The 26,030-nt window shown below is 35.4% G+C and overlaps 2 protein-coding genes across 3 annotated transcripts; both read right to left on the reverse strand.

Moving 5' to 3' along the window:
- Positions 1-550: 550 nt before the first annotated feature.
- LOC114156328 (solute carrier family 2, facilitated glucose transporter member 1-like) lies at positions 551-20,427 on the reverse strand. The gene is made up of 11 exons (XM_028036704.1): positions 20,231-20,427; positions 19,816-19,960; positions 11,530-11,631; positions 10,294-10,454; positions 9,944-10,184; positions 9,418-9,580; positions 8,271-8,458; positions 7,750-7,854; positions 7,566-7,664; positions 6,738-6,941; positions 551-6,175 (listed from the first exon to the last, which is right to left on the reverse strand). The coding sequence occupies exons 2-11, from the start codon at positions 19,825-19,827 to the stop codon at positions 5,813-5,815; spliced, it is 1,638 nt and encodes a 545-aa protein (XP_027892505.1). The 5' UTR covers positions 19,828-19,960; positions 20,231-20,427; the 3' UTR covers positions 551-5,812.
- Positions 20,428-22,071: 1,644 nt separating this feature from the next.
- LOC114155485 (cytochrome c oxidase subunit 6B1-like) lies at positions 22,072-25,830 on the reverse strand. 2 transcript variants are annotated; one of them, XM_028035397.1, is made up of 4 exons: positions 25,670-25,830; positions 23,828-23,942; positions 22,624-22,724; positions 22,072-22,228 (listed from the first exon to the last, which is right to left on the reverse strand). In XM_028035397.1, exons 2-4 carry the CDS (start codon positions 23,931-23,933, stop codon positions 22,175-22,177), a joined length of 261 nt encoding a protein of 86 aa, XP_027891198.1. In that variant the 5' UTR covers positions 23,934-23,942; positions 25,670-25,830; the 3' UTR covers positions 22,072-22,174. The 2 variants fall into 2 exon arrangements, with proteins under 2 accessions (XP_027891198.1, XP_027891197.1); XM_028035396.1 differs by lacking the exon at positions 25,670-25,830 and adding an exon at positions 24,544-24,693.
- Between the last annotated feature and the right edge of the window lie 200 nt (positions 25,831-26,030).

Below are 26,030 nucleotides of genomic sequence, written 5' to 3' on the forward strand. Positions count from 1 at the left end.
TTGGTGTGCAGATATGCAAAATTGGGTATTTTCCAACGTCATTATAGAAATATTTTTTTCCCTGTATTTCTTAACCTACTTGTGGTTAACAGCATAGGTTAATTTAATGGTTGTCAGAATTTGTAATACTTTATTTTGTATATAGAGAGAAACTGAAGAAGAATGTATAACTTTTTGTAAAAACAAATGACACAACTGCGCTTTTTACTTTTACTTTAGTAATATTATTAAATATTACTACTCTTCTTACTTGAGTAAAATTTCTGAACACTCTACCAACTGTGAGTAAGTGCACTGAATGAAGAACAAGCTTTACCAAAGACTGTATGAGACACAGATACACAAAACACACACAATGTTAAAGTGTGTGACTGCTGACTGTGAAACTCTCTGTGATTTCACATTTTTTGCAAAGAGGGCTGAATGGTTAATAAAACTGAAAATATGAAAATTTTCATAAGGAGTCCAGTTTATATATTTTTCCACATATGCTAACAAATTAACCCCAAAGTTGTATGAATCAAAATTATAAATAATTTCACAATATTCCTCAATACAAGATGGCAACTTTATTTAACAACAATATTTGTGGTAAGTACAGGGCAAATGAAACAGTCAAGAGTGCATCACTGCTGCTGCACACAGAAAAGAGAGAAAGCTACACACCATGTAATCATCCAGTAGCCACTAAAACACAAAAGTAACACAGATAGGACAGTTCCACATCAAATATTTCTCCAATCACAGCACTAAAGCCCAAAATGAATGTAGTCTGCTGTTCTTTATGTGGGGACAAAAATTCTGCATCATCAAGAATGAAAGAGTGATTCAAAACATAAGCAAATGTGAGTATTCTCAGAAAAACACAATGAAAAGCAATTTAAACAAAGGTGAGGTAAGAAATCACAAAATGTAGACAAAAAAAACTCAATCACAAACAGCGCAACATCACAGTGAAGAACAAACGCATAAATAATATGCAGCAGCCACAGTTTATTGTTGAGTTAATGTGTTTGCCACTTTGCTGCTCTTTTTGCCAACATGTTAAAGAGTTGTGGTGCAAACACGTAGCAGCCCAAACTAAGAATGTAATCTGATGAGGCATGGCTGCAACCAAGTGATGAAACAAACACAAGATGAAAATAAGATGATAACCAGCAGCAGTCGTCAATCAGACCTTTAAAAATAGACTTTTAAATCTGCACATAGATTAACCAAAGTGAAGAGCAGTGTATGAAATCTAGACAATATGCACTCTAAAACAAAATAAAACAATGCAACAGATGCATCAATGTTCTTTAAAATATACAGATTTACAAAATAATGAAAGCTTATATTTTTCTCTGTACAGTGTGAAAGGGTTTGAGTTTGTACATCCAGTTGCTTGCTATAATTATCAGCAGTCTGCACTTTGGTCCTTTCTTTTAAACCCGTTCCAATACTTTATTGCAACACCGCAGTCACATACCATGGCAGTGGTTTGCAAATTTCATTAGCAGTAGCATATCTTCACCATAAATTATACACAAGATAAAGACAATAGTGAGTAATGGATAAAAGAGATAAAACTTTAAAACAACTGTCCCAGTCTACAGAGAACATACATGAACTATAGTCATGCTAAGTTGTTTTCTCATCTCTGTATTTTTCATGTAATCCTTAAATTCATGAATTTGCACAATAAAATTGGATTGTTGGCAACAATATATATGTATTTTTTATCAGTTTCTATTACATATTGTTTTACAAACTTTATTAAATGGTTGTGAATAATTTTTAATAAATGTAATACCTTAAAAAAATCGTGATTATAAGTGCAACTGTACCAAACAATATGGCTTAGTATTGGACTATGATGAATCTTTCAAAATGAGAAGCTGGGTTGGGATTGATTAACCAAACTAAACAATTTCCCCCACTTTTTTCTTTACTTGAAAGTCTGATACTTCAATTTCAACCTTAACACATGAGAAGCACCAATCTGAGAGGCACAAGTGGGAAAACAGAGGCTGCTGGTTCCACAGGTACTACTGTAGTGACTAAATAAAACAGCAGCTTCACTGAATAATAGGCGAAGGTAGTAGAAAAGCAAGAGCAGTCATTGCTTAAAAAGTTATGAGTTTAATGTGAGTAGTTTAGTGTGTTGTCTTTAGGCAGATAAAACTTGTAGTTATTGTATTAGTAGCCAATTCGTTATTGCAGAAGTTTATGTTTTAGTATTGCCAATTCAATGAATAGCCACCGTAATAAAAACGGCTCCATCCATGAGTCATATGCTGCCAAGTTTGAAACACTAACACAACACAACTTTGCTTTTGAAAAATTGGTAAAAAAAAATTAAAATAATATAAATGAAATATTTTAATAACATGTCCATATTCCCTTATTATAAACATATTCTTCCATTTGCCTGCTTAGAATTTTCTGAGTTTGTGACATCGCAAAAGGCAACAGCAACATGTGGAACAACAAGCATTTTGAATTTAGAAGTGAAATCCTTGTTAGTGTTAAAAAAGGAGCAGTGTGCAAATATCCAAAGACAGAAGCAGCACCTCAACAGGAAACACTGAATATAACATTAATCTCGACTAGACACGAATGCACAACAATCCTCCCTCAGTGCAAACACAATATCACCATCCTCAATTACAGGAAAATACACCAATATCACAGACTTATATTCTCCATTTCCAGTGAAAAAAAGAATCCACTTAACAAGCCTTCTGACATCCATTCAAAATTAAATATCAGCAAAGTTACAAAGTTATGTCCTAAAATTATACATGTGGCTTAAATCTTAAATCCCTCTATAGATACTTTATCTCTTTATAAATACTTTATCAAGGTACACCTCTTTAAGTGTAAATTCTATTGTAAATATACAGACATAAATAAATAAATAAATAAATGGTCTGCAAGGGTGAGAATAGAGTTCAAGTAGCAACAGCAATCCACACAGTAACAGAGTAAAGAAAATATACTTTGTGTTACTCACATACACACGTCACATATACGCTATTAGATATACATTTCATAAATCTGTTGAGACTAAACAATGCAGACAAAGTGTCACAGCGCAGACAGGATCAGGACCCCACACACAAAGCTTAAAATACATTTTTGACTTACAATAAATAATTCTACTCTTCATAGTAATTTAAATATATTTGAAATATAATGGTCTCTGAAAGCTGCTGTTAATTTCTTAACGGAGATTTGGATTTCATTGGTGAGCAGCAGCTGGTCCAAGATAATGACTTAAGTATTTCCTGGCTATCCAGAAACTTTGTAACACATGTTTGAAACTGTGTTAAGTGCATTTGTGCTGTCAAAAATTAAACTAACGGACACAGATGTAATTAGGCCAAAGTTTAAGATTACTATACGTTGTTTTTTTGTGTTGAGATATAAAGTCTCTTTTTTTGGTTGTATTAGCAGGGTATTTTTTGTTGTTGTCACTACATTTATATTAATGTTTACTCGATAAAAAGTTAGATTAGATTAGGTTTCATACAACAGTGCAGATTTTTTTGGTAGAGATAATTAAATTGTGTGAAACGTATAACAAACAAGCATTGTTTGCCTGAAATATGCAGGTTATGATGAGTAGACATTAGCTAAAATTCTTGTGAAATAATAAAATTATTACTGATCTGAGAAAAAATGATTTCAGAGCCTTACATTCTCAGCTTGTAGACTTTTGAAGATGATCTTTTTTTGGATCCTATTAGTAGGTCATGTTAGAAATCTGATATATTTTTGAAATATGTTAACAGATGGAGTCTAGAAACATAAGATTGCTAAAAATAATTCCTACAACTGACCAAACAACCTTTGGACTGTAATAGACAACAGTCTGCCAACACCTACTTTGCTTTTCAAACAAATATAAACTAATTGCTTGAAAACTCTCCCATTAGGCCTTTCCTGGTTGTTATATTCAAATTTATATCATCTAATTAAAACTCCACCTTTAAAAAATATATATACTATTTTAATAATAAAAAGTGCTCTAGTGATTAAAAATGCAGTATGTATAATTTTAAATTGACATTCTTTTATTTTGGTTATACACAAAATAATCCTGACAGATCTGTTTTCTTTGATTTTAAGCATTAGTCTCTTGCTTTGCAAAACAATAAGGTAATATCAGACATAATTATCTATTAAACTACTAATGTTAGTTGCATATTTCACTGAAAGCTATAATGTCAGGATTAATAAGAGTATTAGCACTTCCCCATTAGTTGCCTCTATCTGCTACAAGTTATTTTCAATAGTGATTGCACACTTCATACAGTCTTTATCTGTTCTACTGACAGCTTGCTTAGATATATGGTTATTATTATTATTATTAATGTAAATGCAGATCATTAGCACTGTGTTAGTCTGATGGAAAGAATGGCGGTGCTCATTACTTCTACTGCTTATAGTATGACTAGTGACTCTAAAGCTTGCCTGACTACACCTTAAAAAACTCTCTAATTTACAGTAAAATACAGGCAGAATTGTAACGTAGAAATACAAACTCTACCATATTTATACGGTAAAATTCTGGTTACCACAGCTGAAGATATTTTACCATAAATTAGAGACCTTTTTATTTTACAGTGTACTAAAGTGTACAGACACTGATCTAAAATTTCCCCTCAAGTAATTCAATTACTCCTCAACTGAAACCAAAGTTCAAGACTCGCTTTTCATCTCTTGAAGCCAGGAAATCACTTACATTTCTTTATATAATCTAAAATAATTAATAAAAAAATTAGATCTTACACAATCATATAAATAATCTTTCTTTCAGCAAATATATTTTGTCTGTTACCCTATTGTTACATTACAAGTATTTGTCACAAAATAACTAAATCAGACTGTCTAGGAACTTTTAATGACTAATTTATATAATCTAAATTAAAGCAGATGTGTGTTGATCGACATGAGTGCCCATAACTGTGAAGGGTGTTGTATATATTTATTTTTCTAGGCTACGTATATGAATCTGAATGAAGTTGTATTTGTGTTTGTACACATGTATATGACTATGTGAAAGTTCTTTGAGGAAACTGTTATGTATATTTTCTCAATTTCTTGGCTATGGTTACATTTTGGCTGCATTCAGTACTTAAATAGGCTGACAACATGTCAACACACAATCAGGTGAGTCAGTAATTAAACCCCTACTAAATGATGAATGATTGTAGATGTTAAAATTTGAACAACAATGATGCATTTTAGTACCTTTAGCTGCTGCAGACTACATTATGAGGTTAGATGTGTTCATCAGGTGGTTATTCACTTTGGTAATGCAAACAATCCCAGTGAAAGGTAAAGCACACAATTTAGATATATCAGACCTGCAGTCGAAGGGGGGAACAAGTAGCTGGCCAAAGAACCTACTGTAAGGAGAAAATACACATCAAGTCATCTGACACAAAAAAATACACAAATAATTTTGTTTAAATGTGGATCTTTGTTTATCATGTCACCTAATTCATATGACATGGAACCGACCTCTGTGTTTTATGTTTAAATCTGCTCAACTCACCTTAAGTCACCCTGCTTATAAACTGCATTATTGAACAAATTAGCTGCACATTTTTGACCCATGTTTTAGTTTCAAGTAACCAGATCTGAGTGTCATCGTGACTTCAGACACACTGACCTTGACTCACCCTTTGAATGGATGCAGCTGATTTCAGGAATGTACCATAAAGTTGAAGAGAAATATTGAAACTGATTCCTCTGTTTCAGCATGTTTGTATTCTGTGATTCTTCCGTTACTTGTAATTTCTCTCACCAATCTAAAGCCTGTCTACACCTGCTCCCCTTGTGCGCCGGATTTATCTTTAAGGGGTGTGGTTTCGGTTGCCGGAGTGGCGGCGGCAGGAGCGGCTGCAGGAGCGGGTGCAGGAGCGGGTGCAGCCGCTGCTGCCGGTGCCTCCACCAGCGGGACCTTCTCTTTCTCAGGAGAAGAGGCTTGAAGAGTTATGGCCGTGCTGGAAGTGGCACCAGGATCCTCAGCGGAAGAGGTGGCAGGAGGCAGAGCGCCGCCAAATTCACGGGCGATCTCATCAAATGTCTTTCCCTTCGTTTCTGGGACTTTGATAAATGTGAAGATGAAAAAGATGATGAGGAAGGCAGTGAAGATGAGGAACACCCATGGTCCACACCACTCCTGTGGAGAAACAGGAGGGAAATCAGAATAACTGCACTGCAAAATCTTACCAAGCAATTTTCACTAACTTCTAGCGCAAATGTCTTTGTACACATGAAATTAGGCAAAACTAACTTACAAGTAACTTTTCAGCAAGATATGGTAGCTTGTTTTCAGTAAATAATTCCTAAATATGGATAAAAAGTGATACTTCCACTGGGAAAATGTCTTGTCATAAGTGAAAAAAATCAGCTTTTTAAAATCAATATTAAGGAATTATTTACTGCAGTGCAAACAAGCTCCTGTATCAAACATCCAACCTAACTTGTAAGTTAGTTTAGTCTTAAATTCAAGTGAACTAAGAAATTTGCATTAGAAACTAGACAAAAAAATACAAAGATTTTGTGGTTTTGCATTGTGATTATCCCTCCACCCCCCAGAGTAAATAAAACAAAACAAAACTCATATAATCTTGCATGAAATAAAGATTTTAGTGTTCAAAATCAAGTCTGAAACAGAAAAATGGAAACTCTAGAAGTGTAAACTAAATGTAACCAATCAGGGCAGCCTTGTCTTTTCTTACCACTAGTTTCGGAAAGCTCATTCCAACAAGGAAATTGGCTGTCCAGTTGCAGCATCCTGCTACAGCCATGGCCGCAGGACGGGGCCCTTGGGAGAAAAGCTCAGCCACAATGAACCATGGAATGGGACCAGGGCCCAGCTCAAACATAGCCACAAAAAGCATGACAGCCAGGATTGCCACGTAGCTCATAGCTGTAATGTGCGTCTGCTCAGAAAGTGGGAAGAAAGAGGAAATGATCAGACAAAAACACACATGAGCAATTCACTGGCAGAAAAGTTGATTAGAAGCTAATGATAATGAGAGCATCTGCTGCAGAATACACAACTCTAATTGTCTCTCATGACTCTTTGTAACTGTGTTATTTATCATTGCAGGAACCATCTTTAGTGTTCTGTCAATCTAAACCAAACATTATGACAAAAAGATATTAAACTATGGCAGAAGTTCATTATTTTATGAGCTGAAACTGCAACTAAATTATGTGAAAGCAAAAAAAAATAAAGTCCATTCGAACTACCTACACTTTTAAGTCACTAATTCTTGAATATCAATAAAGAGCATTAGTTCCACATATAAGATGAAAAATGTCTTGTTATAAGTAAAATAATATGCCAGTGGAACTAGTGCTTTTTTATCAACAGTAAGGAAATAATTACTTAAACCAAGCTTTAATATCTTGGTGAAGTTATGTCTAAGTTTTGTCTTATTTCAAGTGAACTAAGATAGTTACACTGTAAACTATACCAAAATACTTGGTAAAATTTTGTATTTTTACTGTCTGTCTGTCTATGTATATAAATATTTGATAATATCTGTGCATCCACCCACCAACAGGAGGGAGACTGTCATGACCAGGGCACTGACGGCCATTCCTCCCAATCCCAGGAGATGTAAAGTCCTTCGTCCAGCCTTTTCCACCAGAAAGAGCTGAAGGACAGAGAAGGAGACTGTGATCCTCTGTAGAATGGATCTAAATGCAGGCAGGAAATAAAGCATTTGCTGAGTCACTTACAGAAACAACAGTGAAGATAGTATTGACAATTCCAGCTCCTATTGTGGCATAGATGGGTTGCTTCACTCCAGCTGAGCTAAAGATCCCTGTGGAGTAGTAAAACACCTGAGAGATACATACAGGAAAGAAAAAAGAAAAGAAAATTGTGGTTAAAATGCAACTTATAAATTTTAGAAACAGGCTTTTAATGTTGTTTTTTATTCATAAACCGTAATCCCTGGCAGAAAACTAAAATAAAAATAATAAATATAAATAATAAAATAAAAAATTATCTTCATAAAAACGTTGAACTCACGTTATGGGAAATTTTTCAGATATTCCTATGTTTTCCTATTCTGATTTATTCTTGATTTTCTCATGTTGTCCTATGATGTAATGTCACGTCTGTACTTCTTGCATTTATGGTTAAATAAACGGCAACTGTAATATTTTTTGGTTATAATGTCAATAGTTGAATATCAAGTACAATAGAGCAGAGCTGTACAAAGTGTGATCATGTGAGAATGTTTCTCCGCACTCACAGCATTGATTCCTGATAGCTGCTGGGAGAGCTGCAGCATGACGGCGATGAGGAGGGGCTGCCTGTAGGCCGCTGAGCGAAACAGCTCAGCGATGGTCACCGTCTTCTCCATCGCCATCTTGGCGCTCTCCTCCTTCATCTCCTGGATGTCTTTGTTCACGTCCTCCGTGCCACGTAGACGAACCAGAGCTGTCAACAGAATTATATAGCAAGATGAGTCACTTCTGATGGTGATGGACTGATTTTGAAAGAGAGAGTTATATAAAACAAGTTTTGACAGAAATAGAAGGAGAAGTGAACTTCTGAGTAGCAAAGTGTGTTTTAAAATGATGGGGGGAAAAACAGCTTCCTGACTTATCTAACCTCCTGTGTTTCTAGCAGCATTTGCTAAGTCTCCTTCCAACCTCTGATTGTTTCTATTTTGAACAGATTCACAAAGCTCAACTACTTTCTCCATTTATTGCTCACTTTTTGTATGCTATTCATTTCAATTCTGCTCCAGATTCTTTAAATAGGTTGCTCCAAATACAAGTAGACATAAACATCAAGTCCAGCTTGTGCAAGCAATCTGCAATAGTAGTGAGAGATCCAGCTTTTTTCTAAGATTTACTACTTTTGGCTTGGTTCCCTCAGCAGAGCTCTCACAGCTCTCAAATGACTCTTCATTCATCAGGTCCCAGTTATTCTCTCTTCAGCCACAAGCACACCAGTGGCAGAAAATCACTGCCACTGAATCTGAAGCTGTGGTTAAACCTTCATTCAGCAGCTGTATTTAAAGAAAAAAAAGGCAATTTCATGATCCACAGTTCTTACTTCAAACAGTAGATGGCACTGCAGATAAAATCTACCTGTATTTAACAACTGGTTGCAGAAAAACTGTAAATGTGAACAGTGGATCTCCAACAATGCAAAGTGATGCTATTTAGTTAAATACACAATTGTAGAAGATTTTCCATTATTTGCAGATTTGGAGTAAAATGAAATTGCAATTTCAGATATGCATGCAAACATTTGTGAGAGGCAAACTTACAGCTTTGTGAGTTTGCCCCTCTGCCTTTCTTAATGACTCTCCTCTTATTTAATAATGACCCGTCCTCCATTAATACTGCATCTAGAAGCAGTAAAAGCAGTAATCTATTAGCATCTACCTTTGCGTGCTTGTTCCTCCAGCTTAAGGTTGATCAGAAGGAAGCGGGGACTCTCAGGACAGAAGGGCAGCAAGATGCACTGCAGCACAGCAGGGGCCACGGTGAGGGCCAGCAGCAGGGGCCACAGCTTGTCAGAACCCAACAGAACCTCCAGACCAAAGATCTAAAAGGAAAAGACACATCAGCAGAACTAATTTGATTCTATGCGGTTAAGCTGAATGCAACCCAATTCACATGATTCATTGATGAGTATTTTCTTGAAAGATTATTTATTTATGTCACTAAATTGTTAAATTACCTGCCAAAAGTCATTACTGATCTGTTTTTTAAGTAAATTTAAAATACATTTGATTTTGCATCTGCTCTGGTTCATTTCATTATTGCTTTTGATATTTGTTGCTGCCTTGTATAATTGTGTCTATATGGTATTTATGTATGGGCTCTAATCTAATTATTTTAAAAATAAATAGAGGAAAGTCATTAATTATAAGAACCTGAGTATTTGGAAGTGAGTAAAGTTTCGAACCTGAGCAATCAGGATGCCCACTACCACTCCGAGCTGATGCAGAGTGCCAAATGCTCCACGAAGAGGTGTGGGTGACACCTCCCCCACGTACATGGGAGTCAGTCCGGTGAAGAGACCGCAGAACAGGCCAATGACCAGACGACCCGCAATCACCATCTCATAGGAGGAGCAGATGGTGGAGAACCCCATGAGGAGGCCTCCAATCACAGCCAGGATGTTCACCAGGAACATGGAGCGCCGTCTGAGGAGAGGAAGAGTAAAGAAACATTAAATGGACAAAAACATGAACTAGTGTTACGAAAAATAATTTCTCAAATCTTTAAATGCTAACATGAAATTTCATCCCCTACCTGCCAAATCTATTGGCCATGATGCCCACACTGAAGGAGCCCACCATGCCGCCCACACTAAAGATGGCTACAGCAACGCTCCAGACGATGGTACAAACCCCTGAACTGATGGGCTCGTTGTAACGCTGCAACCAGGTTTGGTTGAAGAACGACCGCAGTTTCTAAATAAAAAGTTTATGGTTTATGGTTAAGATGAGTATTTCTCTCTCTCTTTTTCTCGATTTAGTGGTTTCACAACCGAAACTAATTGGTTTTGGACATATCAGTTTCAATTAAACATAAAAAACCATATTTAAAATTTTTTTCTTAAAAAGAACTAGTTATTGGCTAATTTAAGTTTAATAGTACTGTTAAAATGTGATTATGTTTGGGCTAATTATAAAAGAGAAAAACTCTTTAGATGTGTTTACAGCATGAATATTTCAAAATTACAAAATTTTCAGCTGGATGTTTTAAGAGAGAAACTTTAGGACTTAAATATATAAACTTTACTGAATCTATTTTGTCTTACACGTCATATAAATAGAATTTGTAATGACTAAGCCATAAAGTGTGATCTCTATGAAAGGATAACAGGAAACAAGAAAAAACCTGCCACAATAATTAAAACTCTTAGGGTAAAAGTTCAAAGGATAAAACTCCCAGTTGAAATGCACTTCATGCTGATTTATCTCCTGCAAAATAAAAGCACAAGACCTGAGAATTATGACTCTTGTTCTATTCTGACTTTCTCCATCTATTACAAGAACTATTAATGATTGGTGCTTGCTTCCTCTACAAAAACACAGACTAGATCAGTCAGTTAATACGTTTTGACAAACAGCCTTCATGTTGTGACCCTTTCTTGTTTTATGTTCTGGTAAATGTGACCTCAGCATGAGACGGACATACTTACGTCTTTTATTACTGCAGAGCAGAACAGGCAGTAGCTACACTGTTAGTTAGCATGTAACTGGCCTGAAGATTTAAATGTTTAGATCCATGAGGTGGGTGACCACCTTTTGTTTATAGCATTTGTGAAGCAGTAGAAAGATAATTACAGTAAATTCAAGGGCACAGTGTACCTATCTTTCTATAAAGATTTTAAAAATAATCATTAAACTGACAATATTTACATAATAGTATTTTTTTTCTTTTGGCAATGAGAAAATGTATTGCCTGATTTGCTTTCTTTTTCATCTGAATATGCAAAACAGCAAGATTTCTGTTAGTATTTTGGTAGTAAACTTCACCAACCTCTTCCGGAGCATTGATGACTCCTGTGTTGTAACCAAACTGCAGAGAGCCGATGACAGCCGTGCCCAGCGAGAACAAGAGATAACCCGTTACTTGCTTTCCCTGAGGGGCAGAGTGGTGGAAAGAACGGGAACAAGAAGGATAATTGAGGTTGATGGGGTTGATGCAAAATAAATAAATAAATATGAAATCTGAGATCTTAATGGCATTGAAAATACAGAGGTAATTTAGATGCAATAAACTGGAATGCTGGCAGCAAACAAGTCAGTGATTCAGCAGTATAGCATTGAACTCACACTCTACTGCTTGGCATCCCCACATCTACTTGCTAATACATACAAGATCTTTCACAAAATACAAGTAATATGCAAAATAAGTCAAATTGCAAAAACAAATGTTTAATTTTTCTTCTACAGCCTTGCAAAAAAAGATGGAAGATGTTCAAGCTAATTCAGTGTCTATGTGATCCACAGCATTCATGACTCAGTTTGTCTTTTTCCTGAACATAATTGGATAAATTCAGATGAAATTTGTTTCCATGGCCATTTGCCTGCAATTGTGGCGCAGCCTGGCCCCTTTAATATTATTGATTTATCTGCGTAATTAAAGAAAACCACATCAACCTTCATGACAACAAAATGTTGGAATGCTTACTGGGCTTTGGCAGAGCTGGATGGGTGTGCCCATGATTCAGCACACCTGTTGTTCATCTTGTAATCATCCTGAAGCTTAAGAGGAGCGGACTGCCTGCACTTCAGCGCCTGAGTGTTTGCCAGTGATGGTACCTCAAGCCTCTCTACGTTGACTCTCTGTGATTTTGTTCTCTGAGAAATACCTAGAGTAATTTCTCCTTGTCCTTTCCTCTCTCAGGTGTTTTCCTCGTGACACTGAGCATTCTCCTTGTGAAGACCTAGCTCTGGCCTTTTGAATTTCCATTCCTCGTGACGCCGTGGAATTTACTCACTGGTTGCCCGAGCTCAACAGTCAGCTCCTCAACCAGGTCACAAGCAGTTATTGGAGTTTTTCCCCAGCTGGCAGTCAGGTCGCTCCTCTTTCTTCCTCCACGCTCAAAACTTACCTGTCCGCCCTCCAACGCAGCCTCCGCTACCCTGCCCAGGAATAACCCAACTGTGTTGCCCTTGGAAACCTGGACCGCCTCACAGCCGCAACCAAGGTGGACCAAGACCCGAACCGGCAGTTACCCTCTCCCAGACTGAATCTACCATCTAACGAAGTAAGACCAGTCTAACTCTGTCCACCACTCACTTTTCCCATTACCACAAACTCATCATCTCCCTGTTAGTGAGCAGACGACCCCGTGAGCCCGTTTCTGGATTCATTCTCTCTCAAATCATTTTGTGCAAATAAAATCTCATTTAACTGATCACTATTCTCCTGTGCTTGTTCTGCATGTGGGCTAAGAACTTAAAACCCATTATGATATTACCTCTGCATGTTATAACATTTAATATATGAAGAAAATACAATACTACATTAACACAAATAATACTTCCATATCAATAAATAGAAAAAAAAGCAAGGTAAAAAACAAGTAATTAAAAGATGGAATTGCATTCCAGTGCAACTGAGGTTTTATTAAGTTGTAAAATTTGTAGTTAAAACTGAAAAGTTTGTAAGGATGTAGCTAATCTTACAGGTAATTTATTCTCAACATAATAGAAAATGTATTACTTCCACATCTATAATTTTGAACAATTCATGATTAGACCTCAATAAACAATGCAAAATAAAACAATGAAAAAAATAAATTTTCTGTTAAATCCATGGGGATCCATGAAAATCCATGAAGAAGTCCATGGATAAACAGCCTTCTTGGGGTCAAGTACACATTTCTGAGAAAAGCAAAAGCCATTCTGTTATCCAGACCATGAAAGGTTTATTAAATGACTCTTAACACATAGCATTAATAAGTAATGCACCTCATGTGATTTAGTGGCAGGGCCAGACTGAACGACGTTTCAGCAAAAAGTCTGTAGCTGAGACACAGAGAAGCTGACAGGGCAGAACTGGCTGCTGCAATATGAAACGACAGAGATGTGGGTCGACCTCAGGTGATTATCTGCCTCTGCTTTAGCAATATCAGAATAAGGTCAAACAATATTAGCAGAGTGAATACGTTGCAGTTGTTTTAGTTAAAGAGTATTGGCCAAACTGAATCAGTTTGGGGAGGAAAGAACAGAGGCGTTGATGAAAACCTCAATATATAATCAGTCAGGTTGGATTTTTTTAGGTCCGATCTAAACTAATCAAGTAGCAGCTAAACAAAAAGCACTAGTAGACTGGTTGGACGTTGGATTTGATGATTTGGTGCTAGCTAGTAGAACCTTTAGCAATTTCATAATTTGAAGCAACAAATGTGTGACAGCCATGTGAGATATTGAACTTGGGGCTACTAGGAGGCCCCTGAATTTTCATAACTTCAGGGGGGTGTTTTTGTAAAGTTCAATTGGAACACAAAAGCTCTCTTCCCCCTTTCAGGTTGCTTGAAGGCAGAAATGACAATAAATTTCAGACAGAAGCTGCAGCAGAAGAAAAGGACTGCTGAAGACACGGAAGATTGTCTGGCTGAGAGCTGTGAACCTCAGGCTTGAAGGCATGTGGATATTAAAAATGCACTTTGCATCTTTAATATCAGACTCTCTTAAGATCAGAGAGTCTGACCTTAATAGTGAGGCTGAGATTGCAGTTTGATGTGAGTGAACAATACCCTGAGATGAAAGTATAATATTCAATACTTCTATAAAACATATGCAGTGGAAATTCAGTGTGAATTTATAGTCTGAAAGAATTCCTTTATTTAATTTAGACTGAAAAACAAAATTGGTTTCCCTATATCACTTTTATTGATGGGTGAAGCTTTTATTTATTTATATAGGTTTAAATAAATTTTTGTTTTACTGTATTTTATTTCCCTTTTGCTGAAAACATTGCTTTCATTTTCATATTTACCATACACATCACAATATCTACAATAATTTTAAAATAACCTGCTGACTTGATATTCAATAGTAGTCGTTCAAAACTTTAAAAATAGACAATTTAATTCATTTAAATTACTAACATAAAATGTAAGATCATCATTACTGGTCATTTAGATAATTTTTTCCTCCAAAAACATTTGAACAGTCTGCTACAGAAGGAAGCAGATTTCTCAACATTGTGTGTCTAATTTTTTAGAAAAGACATTAATTGATTTTATGAGCAGTAAAATGCCATTTTATTTATTCATACAGTTGCAATAAGCCATTGATTATTATTTACAGTGATTGAATGTTTCTGTGAATATATATATGGATGTTTAGTGGGAGACTTCCATATAGTAATTATACATACGTAATGCTGTACCCCTGTAGCAGGGGTCTTTATCACCCCCAAGATACTTCTGGAACATTGGGAAATAGAAGAAAAAAAAAACACTAAGCAATGAAAAAATTCAGCAATTAAAAACGTTTAGTAGGTTTAACTGCTTTATTTAAAGTTATCTGACAAGAACAAATCTCAACTATCCAACTTTATAAAAGCCAGTGGCTTAGCATGGCTCTGAAGAGGTTGTCTGGCAGTCAAAGTTGTGAGCTATGCAGCAGAATTTTTTGTTTCAATACACTCCAGTTTGCTCAGGTATAATCACATATCCATGAATTCAAAAGAATAGTGTATGCGATTTACTGTCTTTGTTGGTTTGTCTGCATTAAAAGTGAGGTACAAACTTTTGGCCAATAACAGCGATTTCTTCATTTTTTATGTTAATGGGTTTTTTTGTTAAATTTGTTCTGTTGACAAATCGATTTTTCTTACTTAGCATGTTTATTTAACATGATTGAAACAACTAGGATTTGTTACCTGGAATAAGCCCATAACACTAGAGTTTTGGGTCTTGGGTAATAGAAATCCTACTGCAAGAAAATCTAAAAATTGAGATTGAATTTTTCTCTTTTGTAGAAAAAAAGATCGATGGTATTTTGATTACAGTCCCTCAACATAGATTGCTTCAAGGCACCATGGTCATGTGATAAAGGGGCCAGACTCCAGCTTTCATTTTAGGTAAGGATCATTAATAAATCTGCTGTCCTCATAAATATCTTTCATGTTTTCTCCTGGAAATCAAGTTTCCCAGCATTTGTACTTTGCAGGAAAAACATTTTCCAGATTCTTTTTTGATCCCAAGTTAAATAAAATATTTTTTTGTCTGTGTTTTTACTTTTAACATTATTCAACTCTTTCCTCTTCTTGTTTGTTTATTTGTTTGCTAGAAAGTTCCCTGGGGAATTAGAAGACATTTGAAAGTGATCAATACTCCTGTCCTCAAGCTTTGGGTGTGTCCACTGCAGATAGATGGTTCTGCAGATAGATGGCTCATTGCCATCTAAATAAGAAGACTTTTATTCAGATATTCTCTTGTTTGATTGAATTATATATTTAAATCAGTAAGAATTTGCAAATTCAATTAATTAAAGGTCACTTTAACCATTTTTCACTAAAAATAAATAAGCCTAATATGACAAATACATCCTATGCAACTCATGCTTGTGTGTTGTGGAAAGTTGACCATAATATAAAAATGACATTTGTTGTTTACAATTGTTTGTAATAAGTGGCATCTAAAACACAAAGTGCATATGCAGAGTTATCTAAATATATACAGTTAGCCACAATTCTGAAAATAATTACTTTTTTGGTATCAAAACCACCATTAGTGGTAAGTTAGCAGCTGTTTGAAAGAGTTTGCAAAACTTCTATTTTTGTTGAAAGTAATTATTTTCTACCAGGGGAGATTTTAACTCACTCAATAAACACATAAATGAAAGACTGAATAAAAAATAAATAAGTTCTGCACCATAAATAAAAACAGTCTAATATTTGTTGCTGCATATAAATACAACTGCATGGACTTTGTTTTGGACATAAATGAATTTTCTACATTATTATTAAGCCACCCTTTGGCAAAGGAACCAATCATTCATCATCTGTCTGAAGCCCTCAACATCACTGTATATTTAATGAACAGATGCATGAGGAGACAGCCGCCAGCACAGTAGGAAACACATAAAACTTAATCCAGTGAAAACTCAACCCACTCAGAATGAGGAAGATCTTGGCCTTTATTCTCTCTATTTCTTCTTGATTGACTGCATTTATCTCAGTTTTTTTTTGTCGTGTAACAGTGACTCAGTAAGATTTACAAGTCACATGACTGTACTCAAATATCACTACCAAAAATCAATAGGAAGTCTGTAGGTCAAATGTCCAAATTACTGCTCCTTTGCTAATTTTAATCTAAAATGTTTCACACAAATTTCAGGGTTTGAATAGTTTCTTTTCTATCTGTAAAACTCAGTTGAAATTCAACCATTTCGTACTCACTGGAAATAAGAATATATTCCCACTACGTTCAAACTGCCAACAGGAAAAAGAAATAAAAATTTTAGAATCTGTAATGCTTCTTTTATATTCAGTAACTTTCAGCAGCAGCACTCTGTTGCAGCAGGGAGATTAGCTGAACAGACATTGCGTTACTAAAGAAACCATGTTATTACACATCTTGTCTTGCAGTGCTAACATACAGATCAATGAGTCATCTAAATTTATTCAGATTTAACTACAACAGATTAAAATGACACTAGTTGCCCTGAAACACATACATTAAAAACTATTTAAACCAGGTAACTGCCCTTTAATAAATTAAATCTGTTTGTTTGTCATTAGTTTCCCAACCTTCCCCCCAACACATTCTTGCCCAAAGCTGGAAACTGCCACTTTATTGACGCAGGATAATTGACGGCTAGCTGCAACTGGGTAATATGCACACAGGTCTCATAAAATAAAACCATGTAAGACTCCTTAAACAACAGAGCAGCTTTATGTGACAGCTTTGGTGCGAGGACACGTACACACACAGAATTAATAAGGCGAGACGCATTAAATCCAGAAATCAGAGACCTTACTCACATTAAGGAAATCATAAAGAAGTACAAAAAGAAGGCTGATGCTGATGATCTTACTGCCACACCAATAAAACATAAGTACATCTAAATATTTACAGCTGTTTGTTTTACTTAATGAAAGTGCTGCAGGTGGCGCCTCCCTTTAAATCTTGTTTATCCAAGAAAGAAAAAAGGCACAAAACTACAAAATGTGTTCTAAATAAGAACACACAGACTATTAATCAGTCAGATAACCATTTACATCAATAATATTTTCTTTGTTACTTTTGGTAATAAAACAGTGATTTCCCATATTCAGTTTCTAAAGTTTTGATAATCTGTGTGTGCCTTAAACATTAACAAGCTTAAATGTTTGCTCCAGTTTATTTACATTGTCCATTAGTCATCTGTCCCCGAAGGCAGGCCCATGCCCCTCCCAACCCTATTCTCTGACACACACCTTCTGGTAACATTTGGTTTGTAATGCCAGATATTGACCAGCATGTCAATGCATTGACACATTTTCTCAAGGACAGGCAAGCTGCATGTAATACTGTTAAAATCACAAAAGCAAACCGCTTTACATGAGATAATGTATCAACAAGAAATCACCAATTGAACCACAATGCTAGTGTATATGAGGGTTATGTTTTCTGTGGTTAGAAATAATGGAACTAGCATCAGACAAGTAAATACATAGGACATGGAATATAGAATTTTATAATCAGAAGCAAATCAAGGACAACATGGATGCTGCAAACATGCAAGATGAAAAAATAATGCTATTATTTCAACTCCTAATAAATCCATTTTATTTAGATGTAGATGATTGTGATTTAGAAGTATTGTTCCTTTCTGTATCAAAATAAATGTTTTCAATGCAAAGTGCAAGTTTTTTTTTATAGAAAACCCTACAGAAAATCTTTTTAGCAGTAAAACAGTATGAATAAAACCTTTTTTTAAAGCAGCAAAATATACTCGGTTTCTTCATATTTTCTAACATTACAATTAGTTGATCAAAAACAGTGCAAAACAGTAAAGCAAAAAAAAACATTTTTTGCAAAACTAATTTCCAAAAAATGTTTTTGATACCCCTAAAATAAAATTCAAAGCAACTATATTGTGGCATGCTGGCGACATAGAAAACATGTGGAACATTGAGATGTCAGATGAATCCAAAGCTGAACATTTTGACCTACATGTAAAACTGCACATAATCTGAAACACACCCTTCCCCTCAGTGAAACATGGCTGCATCATGCTGTGGGCTTCAGCAGGGCCAAGGGAGCTCATAAGAGTTATAGAGAAGATGGATGGATTGAAATACAGAAACATATTGCAGTCCTGGAAGACAACCTGCTAGAGGTCGGATTCCATGTCTGAGGAACGGTCAAGTCAAAGTCCAGACCTATATCAAACTGATACTGTGAATTGATCTGTTGCAAAATTTGCAAAATTGTGTTTAGGCATAGACAAAATCCTTTGTGATTTAGATGGTAAAGAAGAATGGTGCAGAATGGACATGCAGCTGTAAAGAAGCAAAAAGGTACTTCTACAAAATATTCCTTGAGGGTCACTGCACTTTTATTATGTATGCGTCACAGTATAGTATTTATATCAGCCACAGTTTGCATGTAGTTTGTTTGTTTCTGTGATTTATTTCAAATAATCTTGTACCCTTATTCACAGAGAACACTGTAATCTATGTATTGCATATTTAAACTACTGAATCTGGCTTTCTCTATTTCCCATGTGTCATTTCCATAAATCCCAAAGGATAGATCTGATTAAGTCATGCTGATGCTGAATTCACATGTGCATGCAGAAACACAAGCACAAAGTTAATAGTGAGGGGAAAAAGATCCTGTAGTTATGTGATTAAAGAAGAAGTTAAATATTTCAGAGATAAAGTGGATGTGGTATGGTAGCAGTGAATTATATCTCAAAACTCTCCCTGTTTTATTCATTGTATGGCAACTTATAGAATCAAGAATATTTCACAAATATCATCACTAAATTCATCAGCAAAATCAGACTTTCGCATTATTATTATTATTATCCACTCATAAACTCTTATTTCATGGAAACATACCTGATATTCCACTCACAACATCCACAGCATGTGCAGTAATGAGTGACTCATGGAAGCATTATGGCACACATTACCACCCACACAAATCTGCTTAGAGACTGAACTTATTTAGAAAGACACGTATTACTAAGATATGACATCAACGAGCTCCTTGAGTTTAACTCAGTTTTATTTTACATTATACTAATCAAAGGCCTGAAATCCTTCATTTAAATAAGGATCACAAAATAAGTTTTTAAAAAAATCACTTGCCTGGCCTTCCATCTTCCCAAAGATGTTATAGATGTTCTCACGGTTGTCAAGGGTGATTTCTAAGATTTGGAATCTGCAGGATGCAGAGAGGAGGAGGAGGAACGGAGGGAGGAAGAGTCAGGTGGTGCTTCTGCCTTACCGTCAGCTGCAAAACATGAAAAAAAACTCGTTAGTCGCTGTCCGTGGTACCAAAAACATCTCCGCCTTCTTCTCCCTTAAAAGAAACCGTAATAAATCCTGGTAAAGTCTTCTAGGAAAGGTAGGTTTTAGGTAAAGAAACATATGGTTGATGTTAACGCCTACTTCTGCAGTCAAATAGAGGCAAAGCAACAGAGTTTTCCCCAGCTGAGGCTTTCCAAGATCCCAAATATTATCCCAGATATTATCCCAGACTGCTCAGTCAGAGGAGCCTCACCTGTCGTGACTGCTGGAAACCCTCTACGGGCTGCAGCAGGTCTCTTTTTGGTAGCACTGCCTCACACAATTCTTCCCTTGCAGGGGGCTGCGAGGAACAAGGCACGTAACCACACGCTATGATTTCTCCCGTTTCGGCTCGGCCTATGAGAGCCGACAACGCCAGCGTGTCGTGATGTGGTCCCGCCCCTCTTTTTTGCGAGAAAAAAATCATGACTCCAGCGCAGCATCGCCGTATCCTGTGAGGCCTCAGCGTCCAATCATGGCTGAAGGCCTTACTCGGTTAGTTGGTCACAGCAGGCGCTAGCGCATCCCGTGGGGGGATGGGGTGTGTCACAGTGGGTCGTGAGGATGTATTTGTATACCCTCTCTCTCTCTGCGTTTCTGTCTCTCTCTCTCACACTCTCTCTTTCCGGTGTCCTCCATGATGCTTCCAGAAGTTGACCTTGGCGCTGCTGCTGCAACTCGCCCCTTTATGGGACATCTTGTCATGTGATGCAGCTCAGAGGATGCTTCAGCTATAAAATGATTCCTTAAAGCATTTTTGGTTTATAGCTACGATTATTTTTTTTAAATTGATATAGAAATTTAGTTACTAAAGTCAAGCCAAGTTAGGCTTGTAAAACATATTCTGACACATTGATTACGCATTTTTAGTCAGTATTTAAAAACATCGTCCCTTTAGAAAGAGTAAGTCATCATCTTAGCATTTCTAACAAAATATGCTATAATCAGTTGAAAATCCTTCTAGAACTACTTATTTCTTGTCTCATATTTTTATTTTTGTTTCAAAGGAAAATTAAACCAAAAAAAAATTTGTATTAATTAAAGTAAACAAAAGAAAACGTTTGCATTCAGTCCCCCTAAATCAATATATTGCACAAAATAGCTTCCAGTATTTTGGAATAAGAGTCTTCCAACCTTTCACACTTGAGACCAGTTTTGATCCAAGTCAGTTGGGTTGAAACATCTACATACTTTTAGGTTTTTCCACAGAATTTCAGTTGGACAAAACATTTTGCTTTTAAGTTGGCTTTTACGAGACATGGCAATGCTTGTAACTAGAATCGTTCCATTGTAGGTCTGACTGCATATTTAGGGTTGTTAGTCTAGTGGAAGGTAAATTTCCTTACTACTTCCCAGTTTGTTGCAGAAACTATCATGTTTTCTTATAGGACTGGGCTGCTTTTAACTGTTTTTCTTTAGATCAACTGTGCCCACGCTTCCTTACTGTTAAAGAACTCCCTCCAATTTCCTTTCTTTAAAGCATGCATCACTTTTTTCATTTCATATTTATGTGCTCCTTTGTATTGTAGAATATAAAATCCCAGTAAATTTAAGGTTGTGGTTTTAATGTGAAAAAATATATATACATATATATCAATCAAGAGGTGCAAATTCCTTTGCAAGGCTGTGGATTTAAGACTCTAACCAAACAAAGATTATGCATGTTGTAGTAGCATAACCAGGATTTTATTTCCAGCTCGAGTTAAACTTTTTCTCATTTTGGAAACATAAAGCATTTTGGAAACTTGGTCCTCATCTCTAAAGCTTTCAGAACCTTTTCATGTCACAAATTGAACATATTTGAGTTCATTCCAGTACCTGTTACCTTATTTTTTTAAATAACTTACTTTTCTGGACCCTCACATATGTTGACTACAAGTGATTAGTTTTTCTTCTCCGCTTATTTTGCTGCAAATAAAAGCACAAAACCTGAAATAACACGGAATAAAAAATGGATAAAAAATCAACTGTCCTAATAGTTTTCTAATCTGAATATAAAGCAGATCTAAGCACCTGCAGGTAAAAAAATAAATACACAAAGAAAGAAAACACATATTCACAGTAACAGTATTTTATTTAGCTGCTTTGCATTCAAAAATACGGGAATGCTTCATATTAAGCTTATAGGATGAGAAAAGAAACAATGAACGATTTGCCTTCAAATTCGTCCAGCAAAAGTCCCTGATTGCAGCTGCTCGTCCCATTTCTGAACCTGTAAAACAAGTAAAGGAAACCAGATGAGGTAATCAAAACACCAACAGATGACAATATCACATTGAAAGGAGAAAAAAGTCCAAAAATATTTACTTTTGAAATCATGAATTTGGATTCATTAATTTTATTTAAAGTACATCTACATCATATACCAGATTGTTTTGACTTGGTAGGTTCAAGTGGTAAAAGAGAACAAAGTGCCTGGGATATGCAACTCTGCAAAAGATGTCTCTTGTAACAAAAAACATTCAGGCAGTTAATTTTATGAAGATGAAATAAAATCCTGTGATTCCTGTTGGATCAGTAATATAACTTAAAGTTGGTTGCTGCAAATGTTTAACACTGACAACTATTTGTATTTTCTTCTGCTAATCCATATGATGGCACACATACCCATGCCATAGGGCAGAGACTCTTGTATACCCTGCGGTACCACTCGCAAGGAGTCGTCTTCTGATTTTTAGCAGACAGAACTTTGTTGCATCTGTGGTAATCTGTTCAGGGAATATGAAAGCAGTAAAAAAAAAAAAACAACAACTTTTAGTTAAGAAGCAGAAGGTAAACAGTAATAGTAAGTAATATTTTGCGTGATTGAGTACCTCTTAAATTTTAATTACAGTGCATGCTAAAAGTCCTACGCTAAAACTACAATATATGAATATATGACTCAATACATTTTGCACAATCTGAAACATTTTTGATCTGAAAAAACTGCTTTAGCATGGATACACAAACGATGTCCTCCATATATTTAAAATTTTGCACAAAAGATGTCACAAAACCCAAAAAAGCTTCAAAAAATTTCAGAAAAATGTATGAAATTGTAGTATGCCATTTGTTCTGCAGAGAGAAGATTATTTATTTCTTATCAGTTCTGTTATGGGTAGTTATTAAACAGAAATGCTAAAGTTTTATTATTGGTATTATTTGTAAAAAAAAAAGTATCATTGGTAAAATTTTCTGTGACTGAAAGTCCAGAATGCAAACTACAGGTCATACATGTGTTGAAAGTGACAGTAAAACAGCACCAGGTCTCATCAGGGAGCATTTAGCTGCTTTCAAAGGTTTCAATGAAGAAGCTTTACTATCAGTCTAAAATGGAGCCAGCATTTTATTCATGCTCCAACAGCTCCTTCTCTCCTCTCCTTTGTAGAGCATCTCTGCCCCAGAAATATAACAGATTATGTAACCTTCATTTCTGTGAGCTGTATCTTGACTTGAGGCAGGATTTCCCTCCAATATTATAAGAAGTGACACATTTTTTTCTTTTTAACATCAAAAAATTACATTTTTATCTTGTGTGTGTGTGTTTTTTTTTTTTATCAAATACTTTGTATGCGCTAAAATGACTAAATTATAATACAAATAGTGGCTGCTTATACTACACCTGGGATATCTAGTTTTATATACTGTTACCCAACAGTGTAAATTCCAAGTGTAAACCGGAAGAGACATCAACACATTGAACTAAAGCTTGTTTTTTTCCATTCTTTAAAAAAATTTAATCCTATCACAAAATAAAACCAGAAATTACCTGAGAAAACATGCTAGTCATCCTAAATGGATCTAATAAAACAAAGCACGCTGTCTTGTTTACCCAAGTAGTTCTGGTAGCAGTTCCGGGTCTGGTTGGTGTTGGGGAACCGGGCATCGAAAGGAGCTGTCCTGTATTTCTTAATCTTCTCTTCAAAATTGACAGACATTTTCAGCTTCTGGATATCAACACAAGTTCAACAGCATGATAATAAGAACAATAATGTATCTGGATTACATGGCAGGCAAAATGCAATCAATGCAAATTAGGAAGAGAATTTCTGGCATATGGGGTAAGCTCTTAATGTCAAACAATAATTACGTAAACCTACTTATTTTTCAGATTGAAATCAAATCAAACCAATTTTGACCTAAAATGAATGAATGAAATCAACGTAGGTGTTTTTGTGCCGTCTTCGCAACACGTGACCTTATCAGGGAACAACTACCACGCTTTTCTTAACTGAAGGTCTTTTAGTTAAGATTTTTGTGGACAAATGGATTTAGCTACATTAGAAATTAATACAATCTTTATACTACACTCAAAACGTTTTTGTAACTGTACTGTAACAGAAGCAAAAATACGTCACTAGCTAATACACTCATTTTAGTGATGCACTCAAACTGTTTTTTAACTGAAATATAACAGAAAAACTACATTACTAGCAAGTATACATATCGCATCGCTACACTCAACAATGATGTACACTGTTCTATATTTTATCAACCAAAGAAAAAACATTACAAGCCCACGTGTCTTTCAAACACATAAATACTTACAAAAGCGAAAGTTTTCTAATGTACAAAGCGTATAAAGTGCACTCTGGGTGTTCACTAGCCGTTTACTTTCCCTTCCCCACCTAAATTCTTGTTGCCAAGGTTACCGGAGAAATTCAGTTTGCTGCTAAGAGCGCTCACTCGGTCACGTATCTGCAAAAATGACAAAGATAGTTTGTAATACAGATATTCCACTCTGTTTAAATTTTAAATCCCACATATCCCACATTTTAATAACCATTCTTATCATGAATTTAATTTAGTCATACAATTTTCTACCTATGAACTTATTTGCCAGATTATTAATGCATCTTATTTCCACTATGAACTAATTTACAGTATTTGACCGAATGACATCACACTATTGGCCAATGTGCACTCTACTTTGGAGGACACAGGATAGCACAGAAGACAATGATTTTCAGAAATAACTTTCCATAGCTCGAATGTTAAGATAAAGTCAACATTCGAGGTTAAAGTTCTGAGTAACGGAGTGTATTAAATACTTTTATTGTGAATCAATTTAAAAATGTGTCAACATTTAAAAAGATAGGTTTACCACAATTCTCAGTTTTTCAATTTAGTATAGACAAAAAACAAAGCAAACAAAACACTAATGGAGAAAGAGAAATAATCGAAAAAAAATACAGATTAAGCTATGTTTAAAATTGTATTATATGCATTTGAGTGTTATAAATTGTATAATCTGATCTTTAAATGCTGTACGTACAAGAAACTGAGATTTATATTGCCCTCTGAAAGTAATACAGGTATGTATGCACCGTTCTTTGCAGAGAAATTGACACATTTTGTAATTTATATAAAACTGTGTTATTATTTAAGTGACATTTTAAAAAACAGTGGAACAAAATTGCTAAAAACAGTCCACCGGATTCTAAACCTGTCCATTACTTTTGGTCTACGAGATAAATTTAGTAAATTATGGTTAAACCTGGTCACCAGCGGTCACTAATCTCTTCAAACAAGTAAATTCTACTATTTCACGATCTTAATAGCATTTACACGAAAAACACATTTTTATATAGTTAAATTCATTCGCTGGTGGTATTTCTAAATAACAAAGTTAATTCTAAATTGTTTTTCTTTAGAAAAAATACATTCACAATACCTTCTCAAATAATCTCAGCTCTAATCCGCGCTTGTTCTTTCTGCTCAGCAACCGTAGTCACTCATAAAGCATGCTGGGAAACGGAGTCTGTAAGAAGTACTTCTCAGTGCAGCAGTGCCATCTACTGGACAAACAGAGAATGTACACATAGACATATTTGTACACATACAAATAAAATAAATGTTTGACAGAGTATTGAAGATAGCCAGTTTAAGTTAAAAAATGTATTTACCAATTTATTAACACTTATTTTAATCATATAGAAACTAATAGTTTCACAAACACGCCATAATTTCAAACAACAAATCAAAAAGAATCCATTTTATTTGTTTAGATTACAATGTAGTTAATGTCAATTTAA

Source organism: Xiphophorus couchianus, chromosome 13 (assembly GCF_001444195.1).
Source record: "Xiphophorus couchianus chromosome 13, X_couchianus-1.0, whole genome shotgun sequence".
NCBI classification, from domain to species: domain Eukaryota; kingdom Metazoa; phylum Chordata; class Actinopteri; order Cyprinodontiformes; family Poeciliidae; genus Xiphophorus; species Xiphophorus couchianus.

Excerpts from the sequence above, each read along its gene's own strand:
- LOC114156328 (XM_028036704.1), bottom strand. Across the intron at positions 9,581-9,943 it reads TGGGCATCCTGATTGCTCAG|ATCTTTGGTCTGGAGGTTCT; the intron begins GTTCGAAACTTT and ends TTTTCCTTTTAG. Across the intron at positions 7,855-8,270 it reads AGCTATCAGGAATCAATGCT|GTGTTTTACTACTCCACAGG; the intron begins GTGAGTGCGGAG and ends TGTATCTCTCAG.
- LOC114155485 (XM_028035397.1), bottom strand. The coding sequence starts at position 23,933 with ATGTCTGTCAATTTTGAAGAGAAGATTAAGAAATACAGGACAGCTCCT. Across the intron at positions 22,725-23,827 it reads CTGCTACCAGAACTACTTGG|ATTACCACAGATGCAACAAA; the intron begins GTAAACAAGACA and ends TTCCCTGAACAG. Across the intron at positions 22,229-22,623 it reads GTCTCTGCCCTATGGCATGG|GTTCAGAAATGGGACGAGCA; the intron begins GTATGTGTGCCA and ends CTTGTTTTACAG.